This window comes from Equus caballus, chromosome 20 (assembly GCF_041296265.1).
Source record: "Equus caballus isolate H_3958 breed thoroughbred chromosome 20, TB-T2T, whole genome shotgun sequence".
Lineage (NCBI taxonomy): Eukaryota > Metazoa > Chordata > Mammalia > Perissodactyla > Equidae > Equus > Equus caballus.
This window is the reverse complement of record NC_091703.1, coordinates 20230437-20256732: the sequence shown is the minus strand read 5'-3', so window position 1 is coordinate 20256732 and position 26296 is coordinate 20230437. Positions and strand designations below refer to the sequence as shown.

At 40.3% G+C, this 26296-nt stretch overlaps 1 protein-coding gene across 1 annotated transcript in view; it reads left to right on the top strand.

Moving 5' to 3' along the window:
* The window catches only part of MBOAT1 (membrane bound O-acyltransferase domain containing 1), a 92376-nt gene that overhangs the window by 55939 nt on the left and 10141 nt on the right, over positions 1 to 26296 (top strand). The window contains exons 5-10 of the mRNA XM_001496844.6: positions 11309 to 11364; positions 13292 to 13346; positions 14847 to 15030; positions 16909 to 17101; positions 22071 to 22174; positions 24941 to 25005. Of these exons, the coding sequence (XP_001496894.2) occupies positions 11309 to 11364; positions 13292 to 13346; positions 14847 to 15030; positions 16909 to 17101; positions 22071 to 22174; positions 24941 to 25005 (657 nt within the window). The remainder of the gene's footprint in view (positions 1 to 11308; positions 11365 to 13291; positions 13347 to 14846; positions 15031 to 16908; positions 17102 to 22070; positions 22175 to 24940; positions 25006 to 26296) is intronic.

Here is a 26296-nt window from a genome sequence, read left to right as displayed (position 1 = left end):
CAGTTGTCTCCTCTCTGCATTCCTTTCCCCCCAGATTGTGGAGCATGGTTTTTCAATTTTTCCGAGACAAGTTCACAGACTTCTTTTATTTTTTAATGATGTGCATTACTAGCAAAATATGGACAATATGGGAGCAACAAAATTAACAGTACAGCCAGGAAGTTATAGTATTAAAAGTAATTTTTAAACATTGATCATAACTCTCCCTAGTATTTAATCAACAAACTTCATTTCTTTGGTTTCACCCCAGAACCGTGCTCCTCATCCCCCATACTTAGAAGAGTTCCTGGCACTTAATAGGTGTTCAATAAACGAACGTATGAAACACCTAGTATTTGTCAGTCCTTTATTCAGTGCTTCCAGGAACCTCAATTACACAGCCCCTCCAGCCATATTTGGTTGGGATATTGAACAAAAACTTTGACTTCAGCCCAAAGTAGATTATTACCTGTTTCTCAGTTGTATCATCCTTTTAGGCCACAAAGCGTATATTCATCCATTCGTTTCTGCAACAGTTTTTGAGTCTCCAGTATCCTGGGCACAGTGCCAGGTGCCAGAGACACTGCATTTGAGCAGCAGGAAGGGTATTCCAGGCACAGAGATGTCAGACAGGTGCCTGTGAAGGTCCCAGAAAGCCACCTCCCTTTCTGTTACCACTCACATCCCTGTGTCACCAGGTCCTATCAGGTCGGCAGCCTGGCTGTCGCTGGACTCCATCCGTTGCTCTGCATGCCCACTGCCACCACCCTGGACCACCACATGTCTGCAACTTTCCTAGCTGGCCGTCCATCTTTCCACCCAGCCCCTTCTCCAGTCTCTGGTCTCTATACCAACCAGAAGCAGGTTCTAAAATATCAAGCAGATGAGGAGCTGGCCCTGCCTCATCGCCTGCCACCTCCTGCTCCCGTGGTGCACTGCAGATGGCAGCAATGCCGAAAAGTTTATGGTGCCCATGCATGCTAGGTTATTTCATGTCTCTGTGCCTGTGCCTTGCTCATTCGCCTGATCAGAAGGCCCTGTACCATCCTTGTCTATATGGAAATCTCTTCCTTCATTTTCTAAAACTCAGCTCAAAGATCACCGCTTTACAAAGCTTTCTCTAATTGCCACCCCCTCCCTCCCCATCCCCTTCCTCCACATCAAATTAGTCACTGCATTGTGGACCTTGCACCTGGCTTTTAAGGGCTGGTGCTGGCCAGAGAGACCGTGGTGCACAGAGTGTTTGTAGTGGGCAGGCAGGGGCACTTCTGCTTTCATCCTTTGATTTGTACGCTTATCCTATGACATACGTGTTTATTCCCAAACTTGTTCATTCTGGTTTGTACCTATATATAAGCTGATTATATATGAATGTGAAAGGAGATTGAGGAGAACCTAAATTTAGGTTGGGTCCTTTGGACAGCCACCAAAGCAAGTTTAGCATGTTAAAAGTGATAGCTGTTGAATTAAATGGGGGTGGGAATGCTGAAAGGATTTGCGGGAAGATTATAAAAATTAAGGATTCTGTACTCAGATTGTTTTGCAAGCATCTTTACTTGCTTTTACCTCCTTAGTCCATGGTAGAGGAAATAACTCTGAAGAGAGTGGATGGGGTTTGTGTAAGAGAGATGCCATCATTCAGCAGATCCCCACTCCAAGGAAAGGCTTTAGTCCTACATCAAAAGTTTTGTTCATTCATTAGACACTGATTGAGAACCCTGTAAATTCCGGGCATGGTTATAAGAGACAGACGTGGGCAAAGACTGCAGAATGAATGCATAGTTATCTATTTCAAGTTTGTATAAAAGGTTCAAATGTGAGCATATCATTGTATACTGGGTTGATTCGTGTTCCCCCAAATGCATGTCCACCTGGAATCTCAGAATATGCCCTTATTTGGAAATAGGATCTTTGCAGATGTAATTAGTTAAGATGAGGACATACTAGATTAAGGGGGACCCTAAATTCATTATGACTGGTGTCCTTATAAGGCCATGAGAGACACAGACATGCGCATAGAGACACAGGGAGAGAACAGCCCATGTGAAGATGGAGGCAGAGATAAGAGTGGTGCAACTACAAGCCAAGGAACTCCAAGAATTGCTGTCAGCCGCAGGAAGCTAGGAAGAAGCAGGGAACAGATTCTCCCTCTGAGCCTCTAGAAGGAAGCAATTCCGCCAACACCTTGATTTTGGACTCCTAGCCTCCAAAATTGTGAGACAGTGTTTCTGGTTTTAAGCCACCCAATTTGTGGTAATCCCTTACAATAACTCTAGGAAACGAATATGCAATTTTTTATGATTGCTTATGTTTGGTGAACTAACAACTGTTGCCTTCTTCTGATCGTGCAGGATGAGTGCCTCTACTGCCCGTGTTTCTCCCTGCTCTTGTCACACCTCCTCTGCTGTTGATTTTATTCATAAAACCATAAAGTCTTGAATGATTGTTACATCATTTTTAGTATAACCAGAATTGTAGGAAGTTAACAAAAGGAAAAAATAAAGGGCCTTTGCGGAAAACAGCAATGTGCTTGTGGAATGTGGTGGATTTGGGTTTTGACAGCAAGGGAGGATGAAAATCAGTTCCTGTCAACTTTACTTTCAGCAATGTTATCACAATACATTTCCTCAAGGGATGGTTGTTCTCTGGCAGTTTTTGTATCTTCTTGTATTAAGAAATTCTGACATTACACACAAAACCACAGAATGTTTGAACTAGAAAGGACGCTGTTAATAGGGAAAGGATACAAAGAAAATATGTCTGCTACCTATAAATGGCATGCGATTTAGTTCTCTTAATTGCTCAGTGGAAATACTATCCAGTTCTTGGGGAGTGTGTGTGTGTTTTTTTTTTTTTTTTAACTATAGAGCATTATTAAGCAGCACTATTTTTTCCCTAGCATCATAAGTGCACAGTGCCTTACTGACATAAATCCATCTTCTTGGATAATGTCAGTAAACATAAACGGAGAAGTACCGGCCAACCTGAAATTGACAAGATTTTTTTTTAAAGATTTTATTTTTTCCTTTTTCTCCCCAAAGCCCCCCGGTACATAGTTGTGTATTCTTCGTTGTGGGTTCTTCTAGTTGTGGCATGTGGGACACTGCCTCAGCGTGGTCTGATGAGCAGTGCCATGTCCGCGCCCAGGATTCGAACTAACGAAACACTGGGCCGCCTGCAGCGGAGCGCGCGAACTTAACCACTCGGCCACGGGGCCAGCCCCGACAAGATGTTTTAAATCACAAATTGTCAATTAGAGAGATTCTTTGCCAATGTCTGTTCTCATTATGCTTGCAAGCAACTGCCAGTTATCCTTCAGAATGGAATTTAACATTACTATTTTTTTCAGTTTAAAAATCTTATTTAGGATTTTGTTGAAGAATAAAGTTTTGAAGTTGAACCTGGCGTTTTAAAGCAGCCTGATGTGGTAGCTCTTCTCTTTTGACATGCGTCCACGTCTAAGTGCAGAGCATCCCGTATTACCCCTTTAGAATAAGAGCACAGACAGGCGTTGAATGGGATTGGATTAGATTAGTGTTAGTGTCAAACAACATATATATGTTTTTAATTTTGGAGAACACACAAACTTGTACTTTAGATTATTCTGGGGTTTGAAATTTTATTTATTCTGAAAGTAATCAAGTTTCCATGAGCTGGATTGGTATTAATGGTGAGAATAACACACAAGATACACTTTTATTAGTGTAGCTAATACAGTTTATATCAATACATGTAGTAGCGAATGTCCTCTGTGATTTCTCTGTGAATGTGGGCTATTAAAAATACTGGAACATTTACTGTTCCCCTAGGGGAGGCTCAACAATGGCTTGTAATAAAGCTGGTACTTGATTCCTTTTAGGTTTGTGGCAGTGAACTAATTCTCTTTTGCTCACAGAAGAATGCAAATCGAGTTTTCTTCTGACAGAAACAGCAAGAAGCACCCTTATTTCCTTTTCGCAGGCCAGGCCAGATTCAGGCAGATAATTACTCTCCTGTTATGTTGACAGTTTGAGGTGCCCATGTGTTTTTAACGTTATGAAATGAGAACTTTTATACACTGCTAGTGGGAGTAGAAATTGGTACAACTCTTCTAGAAGGCAATTTAGCCATAAATTTCAAGCAAGAATTTTTTAAAACTTCTTACCCTAGAATAGGATAAATTCCTAGGAATTGAATTACCTTGAGGAAACCTGATTTGTTCATAAGCTTGTTCAACTGTTGTCAATAATAGTGAAAAACTGGAAGCATCCTAAATGATCCCAAAGAGGTGAATGATTAAATGAAATTAAATGAAATATGCTTCCATTGAAAATGATGTCTTCAAGAAGTGTTTGATGACACTGGAAAATGCTTATAATGTAATGGAAAATCAAAACCACAAAACAAATATGTGTATTAAGATTCCATTTTTATGAATGTGCGCATGCATAGGAAAAAAGAGTGGAAGGAAATACTCAAAACGCTAAGACAGTGATTCTGTTGGGGGGGGTCTTTATTGGTGATTTTAATAATTATTTTATTCTGTCATATGATTATAATAATAAGGGGAAATTCTAAATGTTATTTAAATATATTTGCATTCGTATTACGGTGAACTGCAGCCTACGCAAGCAGAGCCGTAGCCGTTTGTGTTCCATGGTACTCTGTTGGGGCATAATAGAAATATCACGTGCCCACAGCCCTTGCGAGTGGTGGAGATCATTTGTCCTTTTGTACCATAGGAAACATTTCCTTCTGTTGGTTTATGACATCCTGATCACTCCACTGACCAGCCCAGTATTCAAATCATTGGGTTCTATAATGTGGAATAAAGAAGAGATATTTGCAAAAAGATTTCAAGATTGCTTATGTCATATTTATCCTTCAGGCTGCTGCCAGCTTTTCAGTAATTAGCACAATCCCTTGGAATTTAATTGCGAGGAGATGAGTATAAGTTATACCAGGTCTATTTGGTGGGCTCCTGTTAAAATGGGGAACTGATTGTTGTTGAGTGTCAAAGTATAGAGATTAAATCTTTGAAAAGATTAATGGAAAGAGTAAAAACCCATTCTACTCTGACTGACCTCTGGATGGTTCTGAAAAGATACTGGTGAACTCTAAATTATGTCTAGGAGTTCCCACTGCTTTCAGTTGAAGCCTGATGGAACTGTGTTTTTTCTTTGCTATGACTCCTGGAGTCCCTTATTTTCTTCCCCCATGCTTGCATAGTTGGTAGGAGTTTGGAAACATGACACTAACATTGTAATATCATCATCCTGCTCTTCAGTTATCCAGGGAGCAGGGGGTCCCAGAGGGGCAGATGCAACGGGGAGGTGAGGAAGTACTGCCTGAGCCTTCTCTGTCCCTCCGCTGCTGGGTCCAGGCTACGGGTTGCACAGTTCGCACTGTTATCTTGGTGCCCCTGGTTGTTGTGTGACATGGCAGGCCCGGCCTAGGTTGCAGCTGATTGGAAGTCTGTTATGATGGTATTCTCCCACCCTGCCAAACTTCTTGCTTGTCTGTCTCATTGCTTTCCTAGTCTGTAAGTATTACAAGTGGATTTTTATTATAAACAAAGAAGTAATAAAAATCTAAAGTAGAACTTTATGGATATAGAATTACCTGTTGAAGAGAGTAAGACCCTTGAATGTCAGATCTGGCTTGATGCTGGCCAGCCAGCTGCGTGATTGGTTGGCTCTTTTGACACCTTTAACTGATGACTGCGTCATCGCATTCTTCCATCCTAGCTTTACCAGGACAGAGAACTTAACCACCTTAGGTCCAAAGATTAAGGTAAAATTGGTAGGCTTTATTGGAATATTGCTCAAAACTGAGTTTCTTTTTAATGTTTTAGAGATAGGTTATTTTTTGTTGGGAATTGATATGAGAAGTGGAAATAGATGAATGGACACCACTGCTGGTAAATTGCCCAGAGTCTGTATCAGAAGGCATTGAGGGTGTGTGTGTGTATATGTGTGTGTGTTTGTGTGTGTGTCTGTGTGTGTGTGTAGAGGGGAGTGGGGACTGGCATTGTTCTTTCTTTTTACTCTAAATACATCTCCATCTGCCTATTTTCCCGTATTTGTTTCTTCTTATATTTCTTTATCCCAATTAGATTAATAATCGTAGATTCAGGGAGGAAAAATTGGTTTTCTTTGGCTTTTTTTTTTCCAATCATGAAAAAAATTCATAGAATGATAGAGGAGTGGCCCTGCCTCAACCAGGCTGGATGCACACCTTGATTTCATATTGGTCAGAAGGTTCCCATGGATTCAAGGGCAGGGCCTATGACTGACGAGTGTGTGCAAATCCAAGGACAGGGCACACTTCTCAGGGGGTGGAAAATCTGAGTACAGCTCAAGTCCTAAGGCCTCATTGTCTTGAGGATGTTCTTTGGCTGCACCAAGGAGCCTTTTTGTGTCCTTCCTGTGCTTGGAGTATGTGCTTGTGTACGCTGGGTTTTGCATTTTTGCAAAAAGAAAGCTTGAGTTCCAATCACAAAACAGCAAACATGTCTTAGATTAAGTTATGTTTTGATTGAAATGCAGCATGGATGGTCTTTGAGTTTTATCTTAAGGCAGTAACTCTAGGGATTTGACTCTCAAATCTAAGGAACTTGTGCAGTCTAAACTTGGCATCTGATCTATCCATAAGTTTAACTGGAAAAGTGTTCAGAGAGGAATTCCTCTGAGTAAGAACATACGGTGCACTTCCTTACACCCATAGAAAAGTTAGAAGTTTTCTAACTCTGTTTCCTTTTAGTGAACAGGTTCTAGTTCTAGTTTGTGGATTTTAGATCTAGTTTTTCACAAGTTATCAGAACACTGTGTTTTATAAACCCATGATCAGTTGTGTGAGTTGTTTCTTATTTAAGTTGCTAGAAGCTTCTTCGGATATTTAAAACAGAAGCAATATATTGTTGAAAGTATAGTCTGGATGATGTATAACAATATTTGATCCATAGCTTCTTATTTTTATTCCCAAGAAAAGGGAACATTTTTTTTCTAAAGAGTGACAACAATATGGTTTTTACATAGACCCAATGGTGCAGATTTCATATTGAATAATTATTTATTGACATTAATCTAGAAATTTAATATTATGTATTGCATTAGTCTGGGTTCTCTGAGGAGCAGAAACCAAGATGGGAACAGAAGTGTAAAAGATTTGTTGGGTGAAATGCCTGTGAGGGAAACCGTGGAGGCAACTGGATGAGGCTGGGAGGGCAATCGGATTGAAATGCACATCTGATCCCTGAGCAAAGAGAGAGGGAAGGAAGGAAGAGAGGTCTTGGACTGCAGTGCAAGTCTAAGAAAGTTTTGGCAGGTTCAATGAGAAGTCCTTGAGCTAAAATTCCTGGGCCAGAGGAGCACTGTGCCTTGAGTGGAGGGGCCTGCCTGGGTACCCACCCTGCTGTGCTCATCATTGGCTAGGAGCAGCCTCAAGGGGACGTGGGCTCAGCATGAACAAGGTGGCAGTGGAATCAGAGGGTGCAGCTGGAGCCAGTCAGTTTTGCTTCCACAGCAGCCGATCTGAAAGGCTCATTTTCATGGCCACCGCATATGTGAATATTTGACTACCAAATGCTTTGCTGAAAGCATGTGCCTAATTAGGGAATACATTAAATCTAACCCCGATAAAGGAAGACAAATGCTGTATTTCTATAGAGACAGAAAGGTAGGCTAATTCCATGGCACATTTTCTTTACTGATATATATATCAATTTGTTAGGCCCTTTAAAAATGAAGTTCTGAATTAAATTGAATGTAGGAACTTACTTGGGCTGCAAATTGCATAGTCACCAGAGTATGCCTCAGATTTAAAAAATTTTTTTACTGGGATTTGTGTAAGGAAGGCTGGAAGTTTAGGTCCTATTCCTTATTCCTAGGACTTTCAATCTTGCAGGGAAAAAAAAAGACAAAAGCCTTTGGAAAGATAACGGTTGTGCTTTGAAAGTCCTATTTGGAAACTACGTTGAACGTGACAATTAGAATGAGTCCTTTCAAGTAGAACAGCCCTCAGCATCTGTCATACGTTCTATGTCAGAGGTCTTATTGAATATCAAGAAGGGGAGCTGCAAAGTTATGTTATTCTCTAAGACCAGTTTGGCTTTGATGTAGCCCTCATCACTAAGATCCAAACCTCCGTGTTCTGGAAGAGCAGTTACTTTTTTCACTATAAAAGAGCATAGTCAAAATCATTGTTAGCTATGAGCATGTCTTATTGCCTTAGAATGACTGCCAAGGTGGTTCCCTTGTTTGTCATCCCCACTTCTCACCAGTCCTGGCAGAGCATAGTTGCCCTTCCCTTCTGCAGTCAGACTCCTTTCCCCTTCTCTTAGCCTCACACACAGTATTAGGAATCTTGTTTCAAATATTAGCCATTGGGCTTTTGCAAGTAAAATATAAAGTTGGGCACAGGTGTGAAGATTTCAAAGGGCATTTGTTGGTACTTTTTAAAAGATGGCTGATCTTATTAGTTGATATTGATAGTTTAAAATATCACATGTGCTTTTTTTTTTTTTTGGTGAGGAAGATTGGCCCTGAGCTAACATCTGTTGCCAATCTTCCTCTTTTTGCTGGAGGAAGATTATTGCTGAGCTAACATCTGTGCCAGTCTTCCTCTATTTTGTATGTAGGACGCCGCCACAGCATGGCTTGATGAGTGGTATGTACGTCCATGCCCGGGGTCCAAACCCATGAACCCCGGATGGCTGAGGTGGAATGTGAGAACTTAACCACTGACCCCACATGCTTATTATTTTAAAGAGGTGGAAAATAGGAATGAGAATGAGAGGAATTAAAGAGGAAAATGGACTCAGAGAAGTGGCTGAGTGCAGTTGACACACATCAGACTTGGCCTAAAGATGATTTGTGTCTGATCCCATCCTCCCACACACCTGGGCCTGGCCTGAGCTCAGGGCACAGAGACTGTATGGAATCCCATGGTCATCCCAGGGATGCTGCCAAAGGTCACTGATCTAAACCTTAGCTGTCTGTGTAAATGAGCCATCAGTCGATAGGGATCAGAGACAGGAAATTCAGTAAGAAGCCACAAGAATCAGAGATCAGTCTAGGCTAAGAAGGTTTGAAAGAAAGTATGGTAGTTAGAGCAATGGGATTTTATTTTCTTGTTAGGCAGGAATAGGGCTATTAAAGGTACTAAACTAGGGTAGATGATTGGAAAACAGGTACCATGTTTTTTATTGCAGCTTTATTGAGATATAATTCACTTGCCATACAAGTCATCCATTTAAAGTATACAATTCATTGGCTTTTAGCATATTCACAGAGGGGAATTACAGAGGACAACCACCACCACAATTAATTTCACGATATTTTCATCATCCCCAAAAGAAACCAGTGTGCATTAGCCATCACTTCTCATTTCCTCCCAATTCCCCAAGCCTTAGGCAGCCAGCAATCTACTTCATTTCTCTATGGATTTGCTTATTTTAGACATTTCATATAAATTGAATCATACAATATGTGGCCTTTTGTCTCTTGCTTCTTAGCATAATGTTTTTAAAAGGTCCATCTGTGTTATAGCATGTATTGTACTTCATTCTTTTTATTGCTGAATAGTATTCTCTTGTATGGACACACTACATTTTATTTATCCATTCATCAGTTGATGGATGTTTGGGTTGTTTTCTTATGGGTTATTATGAATACTGTTGCAGTGAACATGTATGTACCAGTTTTTGTGTAGACATATTTTTATTTCTCATGGGTATATACCTAGGAGTGGAATTGCTTTGTCATATGGTAACTCTGTGTTTAAACTCTTGAGAAACGGCAGACTATTTCTAAAGTGGCTTCACCACTTAATATTCCCACCAGCAATGTGTGTATGTCCACCTCCTGGCCAACACCTACTATTCTTTGTCTTTTTGATCCTAGCCATCTTAGTTCTTGTGAAGTGGGATCTCATTGTGGTTTTGATTTGCATTTCTCTGATGGCTGATTACTGTTGAGCGTCTTTTCATGTGCTTATTTGTCATTTGTATATCTTTTTTAGAGAAATGTCCATTCAGATCTTTTGCCCATTTTTAAATTGGGTTGTCTTTATTATTGAGTTGTAAGAGTTCTTTATATATTCTAATACAAGTCCCTTATCAGACATATGATTTGCATATATTTTCACGCATTCTGTGAAATATCTTTTCGCTTTCTTGATGATGTGTGTCCTTTGAAGCACAAAAGTTTTGTTTTTTTTTTTTAAAGATTTTATTTTTCCTTTTTTCTCCCCAAAGACCCCTGGTACAAAGTTGCGTATTTTTAGTTGTGAGTCCTTCTAGTTGTGGCATGTGGGATGACACCTCAGCATGGCTTGATGAGCAGTGCCGTGTCCATGCCCAGGATCCGAACTGGTAAAACCCTGGGCCACCAAAGTGGAGCGCGCCAACTTAACCACTTGGCCACGGGGCCGGCCCCAAAAGTTTTAAGTTTTAATGATAACCATTTAATCTATTTTTTCCTTCTGTTACTTGTGCTTTTGGTGTTACATCTAAGAAACCACTGCCAAGTCTAAGGTCATGAAGATTTATGCCTGTGTTTTCTTCTAAGAGTTTTATAGTTTTAGCTTTTATATTAGGTCTTTGATCCATTTTGAATTACTTTTTGTGTTTCTTTTCATGTGGATATCTAGTTGTACCATAACCATTTGTCAAAAAGACTATTCTTGCCCCCACTGAATTATCTTGGCACCCTTGTTGTACATGGGTGCTACTTCTTAGGCAAGTTTTTATTTGATGGCTTTTTTTTCAAATTAAGATTGGTGTTATGTTTTGGTCACTAAATGGTTTATTTACAGGCAGCTGCATTTTACAGATTTTTACACTTTTACTATGTGTGCATGGAAGAATTGCCTTTAATAGGACAAAGCTTATTAGAGCATCTTAGGATGAAGAAGTATATACATCTATCCAGGTGGACCCCGGACACTGGATTAGGTATCTCCAAAACCCGTGCTGCTTACCCTTTGATATGCATTCAGATTCCCTAGAGATCTTTTTAAAATGCCGATTCTCATTTTCTGGGTTTGGAATGGAGGGTAAGATTCTGCATTTCCAACAGGCTCCAGGCGATGCTGATGATGCTGGTCCTGGAACTTGCTCTTTGAGCAACAGCGCAAGAGGGACATTCTAGTGTGATCTTGTGCAATGTTGTTATATTTACTTATTTAAAGTGATTTGAAAGGGAAATAAAAATTGCTTGTTTTGAATTCACTGTTTTTGTATTTTATTTAATAATCTTCAAGATGAAAAGCTACCATGCAGAGAAATAGAGTAAAACTTTCTTTCAGTGGCACTTTCATTAATCTTGACTATTTTCTATCTTCCTTTTAGGCCTCTGATGATTGTCACTCAGAAGATCATAGCCTTGGCATTCCAAGTTCACGATGGTGAGAAAAAGCACCCTCCTTTCAGTTCTAAAAGTGACCCTGACATTCAGAGGTCTTCCTTTATCCTATATCCACACTCCAAAGTTTAGACAAGTGCTGGCAGATCCTGCTATCTCCGGCCTCTTTAATCACAACCTTTTACCCTCCCAGCTATTATTTACCATTTCCTTGCTGAATCCCTCGTCTAAATTTGCAGAATTATTTGCTTTGAGAACAGTGGGTTTTTCTATTAACCTTTACAATGTTTTAAATTTAAGTTAATTTATGATACTCTCTGCCCTTCATTTCCAAATCTGTTAAGAAGACATGGCATCCTTTTTCTTTGGTTTAATCTCTGAGAAGCTCACGAAGTAATATAAAGAGTAAAAACAGCATTGGCTGGTTAACAGTTTTTTAATGCTAGTTTTTTTCTTTTGCTTGGAAAATCATCTAAGGAGATTAGCCTGACTATAAAAAGCTGGGAGAAGGAAGAATCTTCTGTTTGTATAAAACTGAACGTTTTCTTCTCTCAGGCCCTTCCTGAAAATGGCCAGAACGTGTGATTTCCACTGTTAAAGCTGGGTTCCAGGAAAGGAGGATGGTACTTTCAGCCAGGCGGAAGATGGCAATATGGGTTTAAGAGGCGCCAGGTGCCATTAGTAAAAGTATCTTCTGCAGATTTTTACTGTTCTGGCAAACGCTTTCTGACTGTTGAAACTTCTTTAGGTGTTGACAGGTTGAGCAGATTGATAATCTCGGCTAGCTACCTTGTTTTTCCCTAAAGCTTGAGAACTGCTTGAATTTCATTTTGACCCTGTGTATTCCTAGTTCATACTTGGTGATTTGGTCATTCTGTAGAGAACTGGGTAACACCAAGGATGGAGTCTTTCCGGGGTGGCCAAGAATCCTGGTTGGCCCAGAACTGAGAGGTTGCCCCAAACCTGAGACTTCCAGTGCCCAAATTGCTAAAGTCCCCGACAAACTAGGGTGAGTCGGTCACCCTCTTTGTACCTGAAAATCCTCTTGGTAGTGGTTTTAAACCAATAGCTAAAATCAGCGTAATTTCTGGGATTGCCAGAGATGTCCTATTTGATCTCAGAAAAAAGTGAGTGTAATTTTTAACACAGCTTCTTGGTTTTGTTTTGTTTTTTTATACATAGGCTTTTTGCCTAAATTTACTTTTTAAAGGATTCTCAGTTTACCCTGTTTTCTGGAACATCCCTTATGCGGCAAAATGTTTATTTGCTTTTTCCCTTTTTTCTTGTGTGTGGCAAGAACAAGTAAATTCGAGAAACACTCCGCCTTCTCTTAGGCATGTTTTTGAGTAGCCTTTGTGATTGGCAAAAATAATAAGTCTTAGCTGAATATACCGTTTTAAAGTCGACTTCTGTTGCTTATAAGATGACACTTAAATTTCTTTGACTATAAGTTAACATATAAATTTTGTAGGAAGCACAGATGTGATTCGGTTGGGAGTTTTTCTGGCATAGATGCGTTTTAAAAGAAGAAAAATCTCCTGATTAATTTTTTTGTGTTTTTGCTGCATTCAGGGTTACATTTCCTGTTTTTTGGAAGAGGGAAGTCTCCTATTCTTTTCCCCATTACATTCCACACCCATGTTTTCAGCTTGTACCAGGTGTCTGCACCCAGCATAATCAGACCGGTATTTAAGGTGCTGCAGGCTGCAAAGGCAGGCTTCTCTCTCTCATGTAGCAACAGAAACAGATGCAGCGTGGTCAGGAGTGTAGGCGACGTGGAGGGTTCTCTGGGATCCGTGTCATACTGTGCAAATTAAATAGGAGCAACCCCTGAATTCTGCCCTTTTCATAAGAACCTATAGAGACTTTTTATAAATCACTTTTTTCAAATGAGTTTTATAAGCCTCTTCTAGGATTAGTTATCTCCTTCACTTCAAACGCCTTATTTCTAAATTTTCTCCTTTTCGTAGGATTAGGTCGAAGAGCTGAAGACCTCTCTGTGGAGCAACATCGACTTGCTGTAAAGTAAGTGAAGGTTAACAATACATTCTCGAGCCCTTTGTGTATCAGTATCTAGACCTCCTCCTGATTTTGTTATATCTACATCTTCACTCCATTATATGGATGTAATATTGTTTATTTAACGAATCTGCTATTGCTGGACACTTGGGTTGTCTACCACTCTTTGGCTTTTAGAAATGGTAAGCGATGAATAACCTTGTCCATAGGTCATTTTAAGTGGGGTTGGGTATAGCTGTAGGATAGAGTCCTAGAAGTGGGATTGCTAGGCCAAAGAGTAAATGGATCTGTAATTTGTTAGTTTTGCAGGATGATTCTTCTCTGGAGGTGTGTCTATTCCAGAATTATTTTTATTGGGCATATATCTGGGGGTCCTCAAGAAACAGTTAATTATCAATGCATATCAGTGGGATTAAACACTGGCGTGAAAAAAGATAAGAAGAAGGGCTGGAGAGATAAATATGGGCTGGGAATAGCAGGAAGACGGAAGACCGAAGGCGGACTTCGACCAGTATTGGTGTGCAGCTGAAAGGCGGGTGGGTGATGGAGAGGAAGGGAGGCTATGTAAAATAGGGGAATAACATTGATCTATGGGACTGGAAATGGCATGTGGAGTAGCACATCGGGGAGGGTTTGCCAGCCATGGTGGAGGGTTCCTACTGGAGGGGTTTAGGAGATAAATGGCGTAAGGAGGGTTGGGTGGTAAAGAGATTGAGTGCTTCGTTCCTTCATTAAGGAATTAGGACTTGGAAGCAATGGAAAAGCATTGGAAGAGTCTAATGAATCAAGTTCTTTGCTAAGCATTATGGGGGTGTAAAGGCCACAGGGCGTAATTCCAGTGACTGCTTAACAACGGCATTTTAGGAAGCCGTTCCCCACAGTGCTATCCTGCTAGAGGAGCACGCCTCCTAAAATGCCATTAAAACGTTACACAGAACTAGTCTCTACAGGATTTTTTTCCTGCTACCTCTCTTGTCTGTTCAGGACCTCGTGCCTGGATGCCAAAGCCAACTAGACTTAGAGCGGTAGTTTTGTGTGGCCTCTTCAAGTGGAAACTGGTTCCACCCATCATTTGTTTTGTGTTTATTTTGGCAGTTGGAAGGGAGTTTTCCCATTTCAAAGCATCAGCTAACATGAGGTCAGGTTCCCACCCTGCCTTATGTTTATTACCTTCGTTTTCTCTTGTAGACAGATGAGGTTTATGAGAAAGAGCTTTTGCCAGCTTCAGAGTTGCCTTTGCCCTCCACCCCGCTCTCGGTGCTTGTATCGGTGATTGGCCAGCAGAGGGCGCCACGGAGTGCTGCGCCTTCTCAAAGCCACTCGCCCACCTTGTTATCTTTCCCAGAAGATCTCTCTCTTAGGCGTATTTTTAAAGAAACAGGGCAAGGAAAGATCACATCACGTTTAATAATCTACAAAGACAACACCTGTGTTTACAATTTGCTTATTTGCAAATATGAAAGAAAAATCAAAGGCTTGTCAATTTTTTACTTTTTATTTTCACAGAGTAAAACCCTCTTTTTTGGAATACTTAAGCTACCTTCTCAACTTCATGAGTGTCATAGCTGGCCCTTGTAACAATTTCAAGGACTATGTAGACTTCATTGAGGGGAGACATATACACATGAAGTTGCTGGAAGTGAACTGGAAGCAAAAAGGTTTCCACAGCCTGCCAGAGCCTTCTCCCATGGTAAGTTTCTAGTGCCAAGTATTTACCCAGAGGTCCAGAAAACGAGTTTTTCTGCCAGAGCTGACTCTCACTAATAATTGTTCTAATTAAAAAGCCAAACAGTTTACCAGAAAGCTTGGCCAATGGCTTTTTTCCCCATTTGTTTAAAATACCAGTATTGGTATTTATTTGCAGCAGCTCTCTGTGTTGGAGCAAGAGATGTTTATTTCACAGAGCTCATTGGCTGGGAATATTACAGAAATTGATCCCTTAGTCAGCCAGCCAATCTTCAGTGCCTACAATGTACTCAGCACTGTGCTAGTTAACACATTCAAATTTATGAGTGTTTTGTCTTTATGAAGAGAAATTAATATACAGCCAAAGGATAGTATGTCATCAGAGGTGGACGAGAATCAATGAGCTTTTTATGGTAGAGCCTGCTGATTGCAAGGGAAAACAGTTTTATGCTGGCATGCCCAAAGCTTGGTTTTATTGACTTTGAGAGAGTTTAAGATGGTTTTTTGAAATCATATTTTAATTTTAATCTGAATTTTATTAATCTCAAGTTAGATAAAATTAGGATAATTTATTCAGCTTTAAAGATATGCTAAATTTACTCAGATCAAATATCCTGTATTTAAGGGAAATTTGTAGTTAATTGAAGGAACGGGGAAAATTGGAAAAGGGAGAAAATGAGGATAATTTAAATATTTCAGAAATGCTGGTTAAAGTCCAGACCAAATTAATTATTTGAAAATTTAAGTGATTTGTTAATTAAGCATGAATTTTCAGATAGTTCTGACACAGTCGTGTCCTCAACACTTTGTGGTTAGTCAACTGTCTCAGCTCCAGCTGCTTTATTGAAACGATCTGGGAGTGAAGTCGCCATGGTTAGAGACATCAAAGTAACCACAGGTGTTTGTAGTCAGTGTGTGTCACAGTGGTGCTTTTGTGTTTCACGTTCTTTTATTTAGAAAATAATTTTATCACAGAGTCTTAACCTCAGTCTCCAAGAAGACTCTAGTGCACAGAGAAAATGAAGTGGTGAGGCCGCGTTTTGGCTAAAGACACATTAATGGGAGGGGACTGGCAGCCACGACCTGGTGTGTCCCCAGTGGTGGTGTCATAATTGTGGCCAAGAGTGGTGAGCACTTAACTGGGAGCGAGACACTGTTCTCAGTACCTTGTAAATATTCATTCACTTAAACCCCTAGCTACTATGTGAGGGAGGTGCTGTTGTTATCCCCATATTACAAATAAATGGAGCCTGTTTTTATAAAGCTGGGGACTGTAATTCTGTTGATGTTACGTGACATTCCCTAGAATGGCAGGGAAACTGGGCAAGATTGCTCCTTCCAGAGGTATTTAAAATGTCAGAGCAGACTACGTGTAAGTTACTCTGGAAGGCGTTCGAAAGCTTTCCATTACCTACCGGCATCCTGGTTCAGGCATTTAATCACTTTGATCCTTCCTAACGAAGCCTCTGTCCTCGCCGGTGATTCAAACCCATTTCCTTGGCTCTGCTGGCTACAGAAGTGGAAGGCAGTGGTTCTTTCTTTCCGAAGGAAGATTGCCGCTCTGTAATGTCATCTATTTCTCTTGTGTTTTGGATAATAAAACCACCTACCCTTTGTAGGTAGAATTTCCTGGTACGAGTTTTCTTCCATTTTAGATACATTCAGTCCTCAAGTGTCAGAGGTCTATTCTGCATCTAAATATAGTATATCGGCTGATCATCCAATTCGTGTCGCGAGGAACTATGCCTGCTGCCCCTCCTTCTGGGGAATGTTGTCAAAACAGCTATTGCAATAGCTTTGTTCTCAATGTGCCCCTGCCAAAATGGTTTTCCTCAGCCCAGAATCTTCTGAACGGTTACGCTGATCTTTTCCTCGTTTTCAGGGAGCTGTCATACACAAGTTGTGCATGACCTTGGTGTCTCTCCTTTTGTTTTTGACACTCACGACGACCTTCCCTGTCACCTGCCTGGTCGACGACTGGTTTGTTCACAAAGCAAACTTTCTGACTCGACTCTGCTATCTATATGTTGTCATGCAGGCCTCAAAGCCCAAGTATTACTTTGCCTGGACATTAGGTAAGTTTGATGGAGTGGCCCTAAAGGAAGGAGGAAAAAAATGGTACTCCCTTTGATGGCTTACCCAGAACAACATTTTGGATCACCTAATCTAAAAAAGTCTAATACATACTGGAAGACAGTTGAGCCAGTATCCTTTTTCCCTTCCCAGCATAGCATTCTTCTCTCCTGCCATCCATAAACCCAGTCACCTGTAATAAAGAGAAAAGTAATCCTGGCTGTTGTTTAAACCCAATGTTATTAACAGATGTCAAAACTTGGAAGCTTCTGTTTCCACCATTCAAACTTGGCCATTTAGTGCAGTGGAAAGTTAGGGAAAAATTCCAGGCCAGCCCAGTGGCGCAGTGGTTAAGTTTGCATGTTCCACTTCGGGCGGCCCGGGGTTTACCGGTTCCGATCCCGGGTGCAGACATGGCACCGCTTGGCAAGCCATGCTGTGACAGGTGTCCCACATATAAAGTAGAGGAAGATGGGCATGGATGTTAGCTCAGGGCCAGTCTTCCTCAGCAAAAAGAGGAGGATTGGCAGCAGATGTTAGCTCAGGGCTAATCTTCCTCAAAAAAAAAAAAACAAGAAAAAAAGTAAGTTAGGGAAAAATTCCAGAATGATCTGGCTTTCTTGTCATTTTTCTGGATTGTACATCATAGAGGATACAGACTGAATTAATTTTATCAACACACATGCTAATGTAGGTTACATTTTTTTGTTAAGAAATTGTTCGTTAAGCTTTATGCCTTAGAAAGAAGCTGACTTCAAGTGATTTTCCTTCTTTTTTAGGGTTGAAAGTTCAACTTCATTTGGTTTTATCACACTTTTTTTTTTTTCCTGGGAGGTAATTTAGTCAATATTAAGCTTTTATCTCTTTCCTTTCAAACAATTTTAGACTGGAAAAGTTTAAAGCTTTACTAAAATGAGCAATAAACCCTTTATTTACTTCCCAGGAGTGGTAAAGGGTTTGGACCGTTTCACATTGGGAACCCTTTCAAGAACGGAAGTTTAACATCTCAGCTGGAAGGAACGTGGGGCTTGATGTCAGCGAGCAGGGACTCAGCTTATTGAGTCAAATAGATGATGAAACTCAGTTCCTCGTGCTTAGCCCATATTCTGTGAGTGAGGCTGTAGCATTTAATTGAGTTCCTCTTCTCTCATTTCATGCTTCAGGCTTTTAGCCTCAAATTGAAGTTTACAGCTATTAAATTATTTTTCTCATTTATTATATTTTTTATTGTGGTAAAATATATGTAACATAAAATTTACCGTTTTAACCATCTCTAGTGTACAATTTAGTGGCATTAAGTTCTTTCACACTGTTGTGCAACCATCACTACTATCTATCTCCAGAACTTTATCCATCACTCCAAACAGAAACCCTATTCATTAAACAAAGTAATAAGTCCTCATTCCTCCCTCCCCTCAGCTCCTGGTCCAGTTATTTTTAAAGGTCAAAATGTTCAGGGATAAGTTCAGTCCAATGCAGCATTTATGTAATACTTGGCCAGTGATCTGACTTAGAGCTTTTTAAAATTGGCAGTGTGGGAAATTTGTTTCTGTGTAGTTTAATTCAAGGGGTTTTCGTTGAGTACCAGGTTCTGTGCTATGAGGAATTCAAAGGTAAGATATCTTCTCTACCCTCAAGATTGGTACACTCTGTGGGAACACAGACGTGCACCCGCACCAGGCAATATGCATTGAGAGCTGTCCCAGAGGTAGGAAGACAGAGGAGATCTCGATGCATATGGACTGGTCATTGGGGGAGGCTTCAGAAGTCTCTCTCATTCCTTTTTCTGCAGTTGTGTTATTATTGGAAAATGATAATTTCTTTAGTAGGTAGGTCTGATACCAACTACGGTTTGAACCTACTTGGAACACCAGGCTTATTTTTCTATGTGAAATGGTATTTTCACTGTGCTCTAACCTGTGTGTGTATGTGTTTTTAAGAGAGAATCTCTCACTCCCTTTACTACCTTCTACTTGCTCACTCATCCTCCTTTTCTCTTTCCCTCTCCCTACCCTTCCTGCTCCCATATTCTGTATCCCAGGGCTTGTGGGCTGGCTCCTGGACTAAATCAGTTCCCGATTTAAGGAGGAAAGAATGGCCATTCCGTGGCCTGATAGGGAAAGTCTAACACGAGGTGGGTTGTGCTGGTGGGGCTCTGGCTGGGGAGGGGGTGACAGGGAAGAGGGGGTGTCTGGCATCGTTCTGCCCTTTTACCCCAGATAATCTGGAGTATGGAAGGAACCCTTTCTGTGGATAGCTTTCTCTGTGGACTTAGCTCTTTTTCTTTTCTTTTTCCCCCCTTTATCTTTTTTGGTAGCTCCAGTAGAAACACTTCATTAATTTGTATGGCCTCAATTTGAAATTTGTTACCGCTTAGATTTCATGGGCTGGTGTGACATTAACCTTTGTATTATTTATGAATAAAGAAGCAGTTAATAGTATAACAGGGAACATTTAAACTGCTTAACCAAATAATTGTTTTATCCAGCTCCTTAAAACATCATTTACATATAATTGATGTACTAATTATACATGATTATAAATTTAATCCTTAAAGCCAGGCTCTTGATGAATCTCAGCTTAGCTGCACTGTGTTAGCCTAGTTCTAGTTACTGTTTATATTGAAATAATACAGCTATTTTCTTTGGACTTAGTGTATAATTCTGGTTGTTTTTCCCCTACTAATTAGTGAGACTCAATGTTAGCCCAGGCTGTGTTCTAAGGATCACAAACTCCAAAATATGGGTGTCCAAATTAATTTATCCATAATAATACAATACGGTGTACAATACGAGTAAAGCCAGTTTTGGACTGGTGAACTTAGAACCTCTAACTGTTCTAAGACAAAAGCAAGTCTTGGATAAACTGTAGTGGAATGTACAAAGGAGAGCAGGGAATTCTGACATCGTCTAAATGCACCAGTTCTGAGTCACCGCTTCTGGTCCTGCATCATTTATCTTTCAGAGTGGCTCCTAGCTGCTCGGACTGTGGAATCAGAGTTCTACTATTCAGATTCTGGCATTGTTTACCACCTGAGTGATCTTAATGTTGACATCACTAAGCCTCAGTCCCCTTAACAGCAAGATGGGGGCAATAATAATAATAATAATAATTAATAATAGCAACTGCTACCATTTCTTGAGTGCTAACTTGGGCTAGGCACTGTGCTATGCACTCTATACACACTTAATTTCGTTTAATCCTTTCACCATCCCTTTAAAATAGGTCCCATTGTCACATCCATTTTATACTCAAGGGAATAGGTTTCTAGAAGTTAGATAACTTTCCCAAGGCCATGAATTTGCTCTGTTGCTGAGTGGAGATAGGAACCCAGGGGATCTGCCTCCAGAGCCCGCCCTTAACTACCCTCTTCATACTGTTGTGAGCATTAAATGAGAAGTGTCTGTAGAATGCTCTATAGAATCCTGGAAAGATAGTAAGCATGCATGCACACACACAGATAGTTATCATTATTCTGTTTTTCTAGATCTGACCCAGATGTGCCAGATCAGAGGCTAGAGATGGAAGTAGGAATTTAGGGACTGCTATGCTGGTCCCAGCAAGGGCAGCCCAACCTGGTTTTTAATTGTCAACACAGACATCAGGGCCCCTCTTCTCTCAGTCTAGTTTCTCTTCTGTCATTCACAAATTTCTTCCCACACATTTAAAACTATTAGTTTTTTAACTGACACACCCTCGCTTTGTTCTTATTTTTCTTTTCCACCAAGTTTCTATCCAGTCGGCTTGGGAGAAAGACATAGCAGGACTTAGTACTTTTCATCCTTTCTTCTCTAAAAGAAACCAGATCATTTTACAGTGAAGCCAAGCCTAAGATAAGCAATATTAAATCACCACCTCTGCCAAAAGTAAATGAGACAAACACAGAACACGTTGTTTTTCTTTAGAGGAGCCTTTCAGAAGTCCATGTTGAGTTGGACTTGAACTCCTATAGAAACAGAAGGAATAGAGCTACAGGAAAGAAAGATTTATCTAAGATTTCCTCCAGATCTAAGACTTGAGGGTGTTGTGATTTAATTAGTTCGGTTAATTACATTTTTAAGAAAATATTCTGACAGAATTAGCTCAAAATAAGATAAATGAAAGGAGAAAATTGGCCTCTTGATCATCATCATCAAAATAAGTTGATTTCATCAGGTCTGTATTTGGTTACAGAAACGTTTCATTAAGGATTTGATTAGAAATGTAATACCACAGGGGGACATTTTCTTAGAGTTCAGTCATGTGAAATAAGGAGGGAGACAGGAGCTTTCAGACTGACTTTATGGGTAGGATGGGTTTGGTAATTGTGTCCAGGTGTGGCATCTGTGGCAGCTGGCCCTAAATTCACATCTCTAGCTCTGTTTTTTTCTTGTGTTCTTAACTTTCCTGACTGCATGTTGGCAGCCCCATCTGATGTCCTACTGACATGTCATGCTTAATATGTCCAGAGTGAGCTCCAATTTCTCTTTCAGAGCTGGTTCCCTCCTAACTTAATGCTGTCTAGCAGTTAATGTCCTGCCTTCTTTAATGACAGTTCTTGGACCGCTACTGAGACCCCTGTTTCTTCTGGTCTCTGCTTCTGAGCTTAGATGTATTTTTACCTTGTTCTCTTTCTCCCCTTCTATCAAATGGTCACTAAATCCTCCTTATTGCTTTCCTTTGGTTCTTCATTTCTCTTTTTTCTCATTTTGCATTCTATGAGCATCTAGTGCCTTTCTTCTTACTTAGCAGGTGCTCACTAAATGGTAGTGAATGAGTAAAGATGAATGAATAAAAATTGAGGCCACTCAAGAGCCAAAAATGTTTTCTCTGATTCATAACAGTAGCAGGTCCTTTAGATTTTTTTGGTTTCTTTACCAAGGAAGCTACTGTGTATCTCTTGATCTTAAAGCTAGACAGACATTTAGTATCTTTTAAGGCAACAATGTGACTTTTGTTCCATATCCTAATGTGTTGTTTTAAAAACCATAGCGGATGCAGTGAATAATGCAGCTGGCTTTGGGTTCAGCGGAGTGGATAAGAATGGAAATTTCTCTTGGGATCTACTTTCTAACCTAAACATCTGGAAAATTGAGGTGAGTCTACCATGCTTTTGCATCAAGCTTCCATAGTGAGTAAAGCAAGTGGTTTGCTTGGAGCGTGGGATCCATGGACGTTTGTCATCAGTGTCCAAAGAAAAGCTACTATCAGGGAATGCCATGTCTAGCAGCCTCCTGGACATTTTGTGTCTTGGAATTTTTTTCCTCCTTGTTTTTTTAAAGATACCTACTTTCTTGATAGTTTTAATGGTTCAAGGAATAATGACACACACAAGTCTGAAAAAGAGCCAGGAAAATCTTTTTGCTGTTTATATTCCTGTTCTTTCAACTAGAAAGTACAGATGTCATTTTCTCTTGTTCACGTTCTACTTTGTTTGGTCGAGAACGCAGACTGGAAGCCCCTGTATTTAGATTTTAATATTGCAGGTGTTCTCTGTGGTTTCTTTGGACGCATTTATAATCCATTTCCTTTTAGGGAGAATTGTCAAGGCACCCAGCTTTTAGGCCACTAGAATCGGTGTGTTTTTTCTGTGTCTTCTTTCTTCCACAATTATCGACCACAATCCTTGATGTGTCTTCCTCATCAGAGGTGGTTTCTTTGGAGCCACATCACTCTTGGTTTCCTTGGCACTGTCAGCACTTGGAGCTGATAGGAATGCCAGGTCTTAGACCCTTTTCTCCTTGTAGCTGGATGGGAGTAAGGACATGATTCTCAACATACAGAAGTCTTGGTTCTCTAACCAGGTGACTCCAGTTTGCTACAGGTTTCGGTTTTCCACCCATCCCAGGGCAGGCAGAGTGCCATTGGAGAGTTTGGGCAGAGGGGGATGTATCTGTAAAGCAGGAAACAGGGATGTGGAGACTGACCACCTGCCACCCACATTAGGTGGACACTAGGCCACAGGGGACATGGGGGGCGCCCTTCTCCTTCTTGATGCCTGAGGCTTCTCTTTATCTTAAGTAGACAAGCTCCAGCCTTCAGAACAACCTTTCTAAGTTTGGGGAAGGCAGTGTAGATAATCTGCAAGCTTCTCTTTCCTACATGGATGATGTCAGTGAGAGTCCAAGTGTATTATGACTTTCCTGCCTTTTCCCACTAAAATTCTTCTCTCTCTCAAAACTCTTGGACCACTGCTGGCTGCCTTGGAGCGCAGTGGGTAATTGTCCTTCAGAGTGGCTCTCCTTGATCCTTGGCTGCCCACAGTCCACTGAGCTATATACACCAAAAGACTGACTTCTTTCACTGTGGGCATGTGTTCAGGGTAAAGGACTAAGTTATTAAATGTTTATTATAAAAGAAAAGGAGAAGGAGAAAGTTTATATTTTCTTCTTCTTTTTTTTTTTTTTTTCGCTTGAGGAAGATTCGTTCTGAACTAACATCTGTGCCAGTATTCCTCTCTTTTATATGTGGGTCGCCGCTGCCACAGCATGGCTGACAAGTGGTGTAGGTCCTTGCCTGGGATCTGAACCCACAAACCTGGGCCGCTGAAGCAGAGCTTGCCAAACTTAACCACTATGCCATGGGGCCAGAAAGTTTGTATTTTCAGTGGAGTTGATATACAGCAAAGAACTAAAGAACTCCAAGGAAGTTTGATTTAGTTAAGGTACCTTGAGCTGTGCATATAGCATTTTATTAGTCAGAGAAGACAAGGATAATTAAAACTCCTTAGGGTTTTGAAATAAAAACTCATAATGCAAAATCTGTCTGGGGGCCAGGTTGGTGACATAGTAGTTAAGTTCATGCACTCTGCTTTGGCAGCCTGGGGTTTGCCAGTTCGGATCCCTGGGGTGGACCTATGCACCATATCACCATGCTGTGGTGGCATCCCACATACAAAACAGAGGAAGATTGGCACAGCTGTTAGCTCAGGGCCAATCTTCCTCACACACACACACAAAAAGAAAACAAAAAGAAAAAGAAAAATCTGTCTGTCTACCTACCCACCTACCTACCTACCTGTCTTCTCTCTCCTTTCCTCCCTCTCTGCCTTCCTTTTAAACATACTGCATTAGGCCAGTGTACAGCTTCCTAAGATTTTCTTATGGTTGAAACAGAAAAAAGTGGCACTTGTACTTCCCACCTTTGTTAGGAATTCTGGTTCTTGAGTGTTGGTTTCATGCTATGTGCCACCAGCCTTTGAAAAGACTTTTTTTTGAGTGAGAAAACCCGATTGATGGCTTCTTTTGGAATCTCTCCTCCTCAGTGGTTAATTTACCTGCGTCTTTGCCAGTTGGGTGATATTTCTTTGTTTCCTTTTCTGCACGGTGACTCCTTCATGCATAAAATGTCTTACTATTCTAGATACAATAGGAAGCATTTGAACCCGTGCAGCCGTTTGTAGAATAACCCCACAAGACTGACCTAGTTTATAGATGGCCGCCTAGTGAAAAGATGACAGTTACATTCAAGCTGTCTCCAAAAGGGCACGAAATTCACAGGATTAAACTTTTCCTGTGGCAAATCCCCTTTTAGATTATTTGGTCTTCAAATTCAGATGACTCAAATTTTTTTTTTAACCACAGTGGAAGGAAAACCCACAAAACAGTCCTTCAGTTTTCCTATAATTAGAAAATAAATTTTGAGAAAAATGGAGACTTTGCAAGTTAAGCTTTAGTGCAAAGTTAATCTTGTCAACACCAGAAAATTCTACTGCATACAATGGAACAGCTGATCTACTCTTGACGGAGTCGTCTCTATTGAAATAGCACATCTACTCTGCTGCCAGGGAAGTTCTGGAGAAGACTTTCCATTACTTGGGGTATTTTTAAAGCTAACGATAGGTGTTATTTTCCTCTTTCTAGACTGCCACAAGCTTCAAAATGTACTTAGAAAACTGGAATATTCAGACAGCTACTTGGCTAAAGCGGTAAGAAAAACAAAAACGACCTCATTACTCATGGCACTCGGATATGTTTAGATGGAAGCCGTCAGATGAACAGCAATCCTCTGCCCGTAGTAATGTCATCTGATGCTTTGTTTTGTATTAACATTTATGCCCTGTAAATGAAAAAGTAGAAATATAGTGATTTGAGAAGGTCACGATGTAGCATGTTTATTTTAATATATCAGACACTGGATGCTGCCATTCCTGTGTACCAGGCACCCATTTAATCCTCAGAGCAATCCCATGAGATGGTGGTAGTTATTACCCCTGTTTTACAGATGAGGAAAGTGAGACTCAGAGAAGTTATGTCACTTGCCCAAAGTCACACAGCCAATGAATAATAGATAAGAGCCCAAACAGACTGTCTCCAGAGCCAGGCTCTTAACCTCTGTACTGCGCTGCCTCTTACCTAGCAGAAAGTCTGTCAGCATCAAATGACTGACAATCTCTATGCTCATCTCCAGCACTAAAGGCTTTATGATACCCCAGATGTTTATGCTTTTTAACTGTATTTTTGTTGATATTTCTCTGTCCTTTTGTTTCTCTACACAGTCCAAAATTAGAAACGTTGCTTATTATGGACTAATAATATGCTGTCCTTGAAGCAGCAGACTCTAGTGAATATTCCTATCATATGAGTGCAGGGAGAACATAAGAATATTAAGCTGTAGATTCTACTGTTTTTGATAAATAGCATTTTTCATAGGTCAAAACATTGGGGTAAAAGAAGAGACAAGTACAGTAATCTCTCCAAAGTAAGCTTGTGCAGTGTTGTCTGAAAATTGATCAAACATGCAGTTTTTGAAATTTTGCCCTTAATGTTGTTGCTATTAATTTTGCAAATAATTTTAGCGTAAACCTCTATTTCTGTATATTGAGTAATCTCAATGTACCAGGAGTCCTACTGTCTCCATTAGGAGTTTATATTCTGTGGTGACTGAACATACAGGATTGCACATAAAAAATGAAAAAAAGTATTTATTTAAAAAAATCATTTTAGAAAATGAAATATTTCATTCCTACAAAAAGATACAGAGGGGAAGAAAAAAATACCTATGCAAGCTACCCCCATTTCAAAAAGAAACATTGCAAATGCGGTCCCAGTCCTTTTTTTCTCTCCCCAAGTACATTCTGTTTCTTCCTTTGAAGAGGGAGCCATAATCCTTAGTTTGGGTTTAAATCAGTTACTTTGACAACCCATATGGTGCTGGATTGGTGTTAACTGTTTGAATTTCGAATTTATTCTTTAGCAGGGTCGTCTTATTTACTAAAC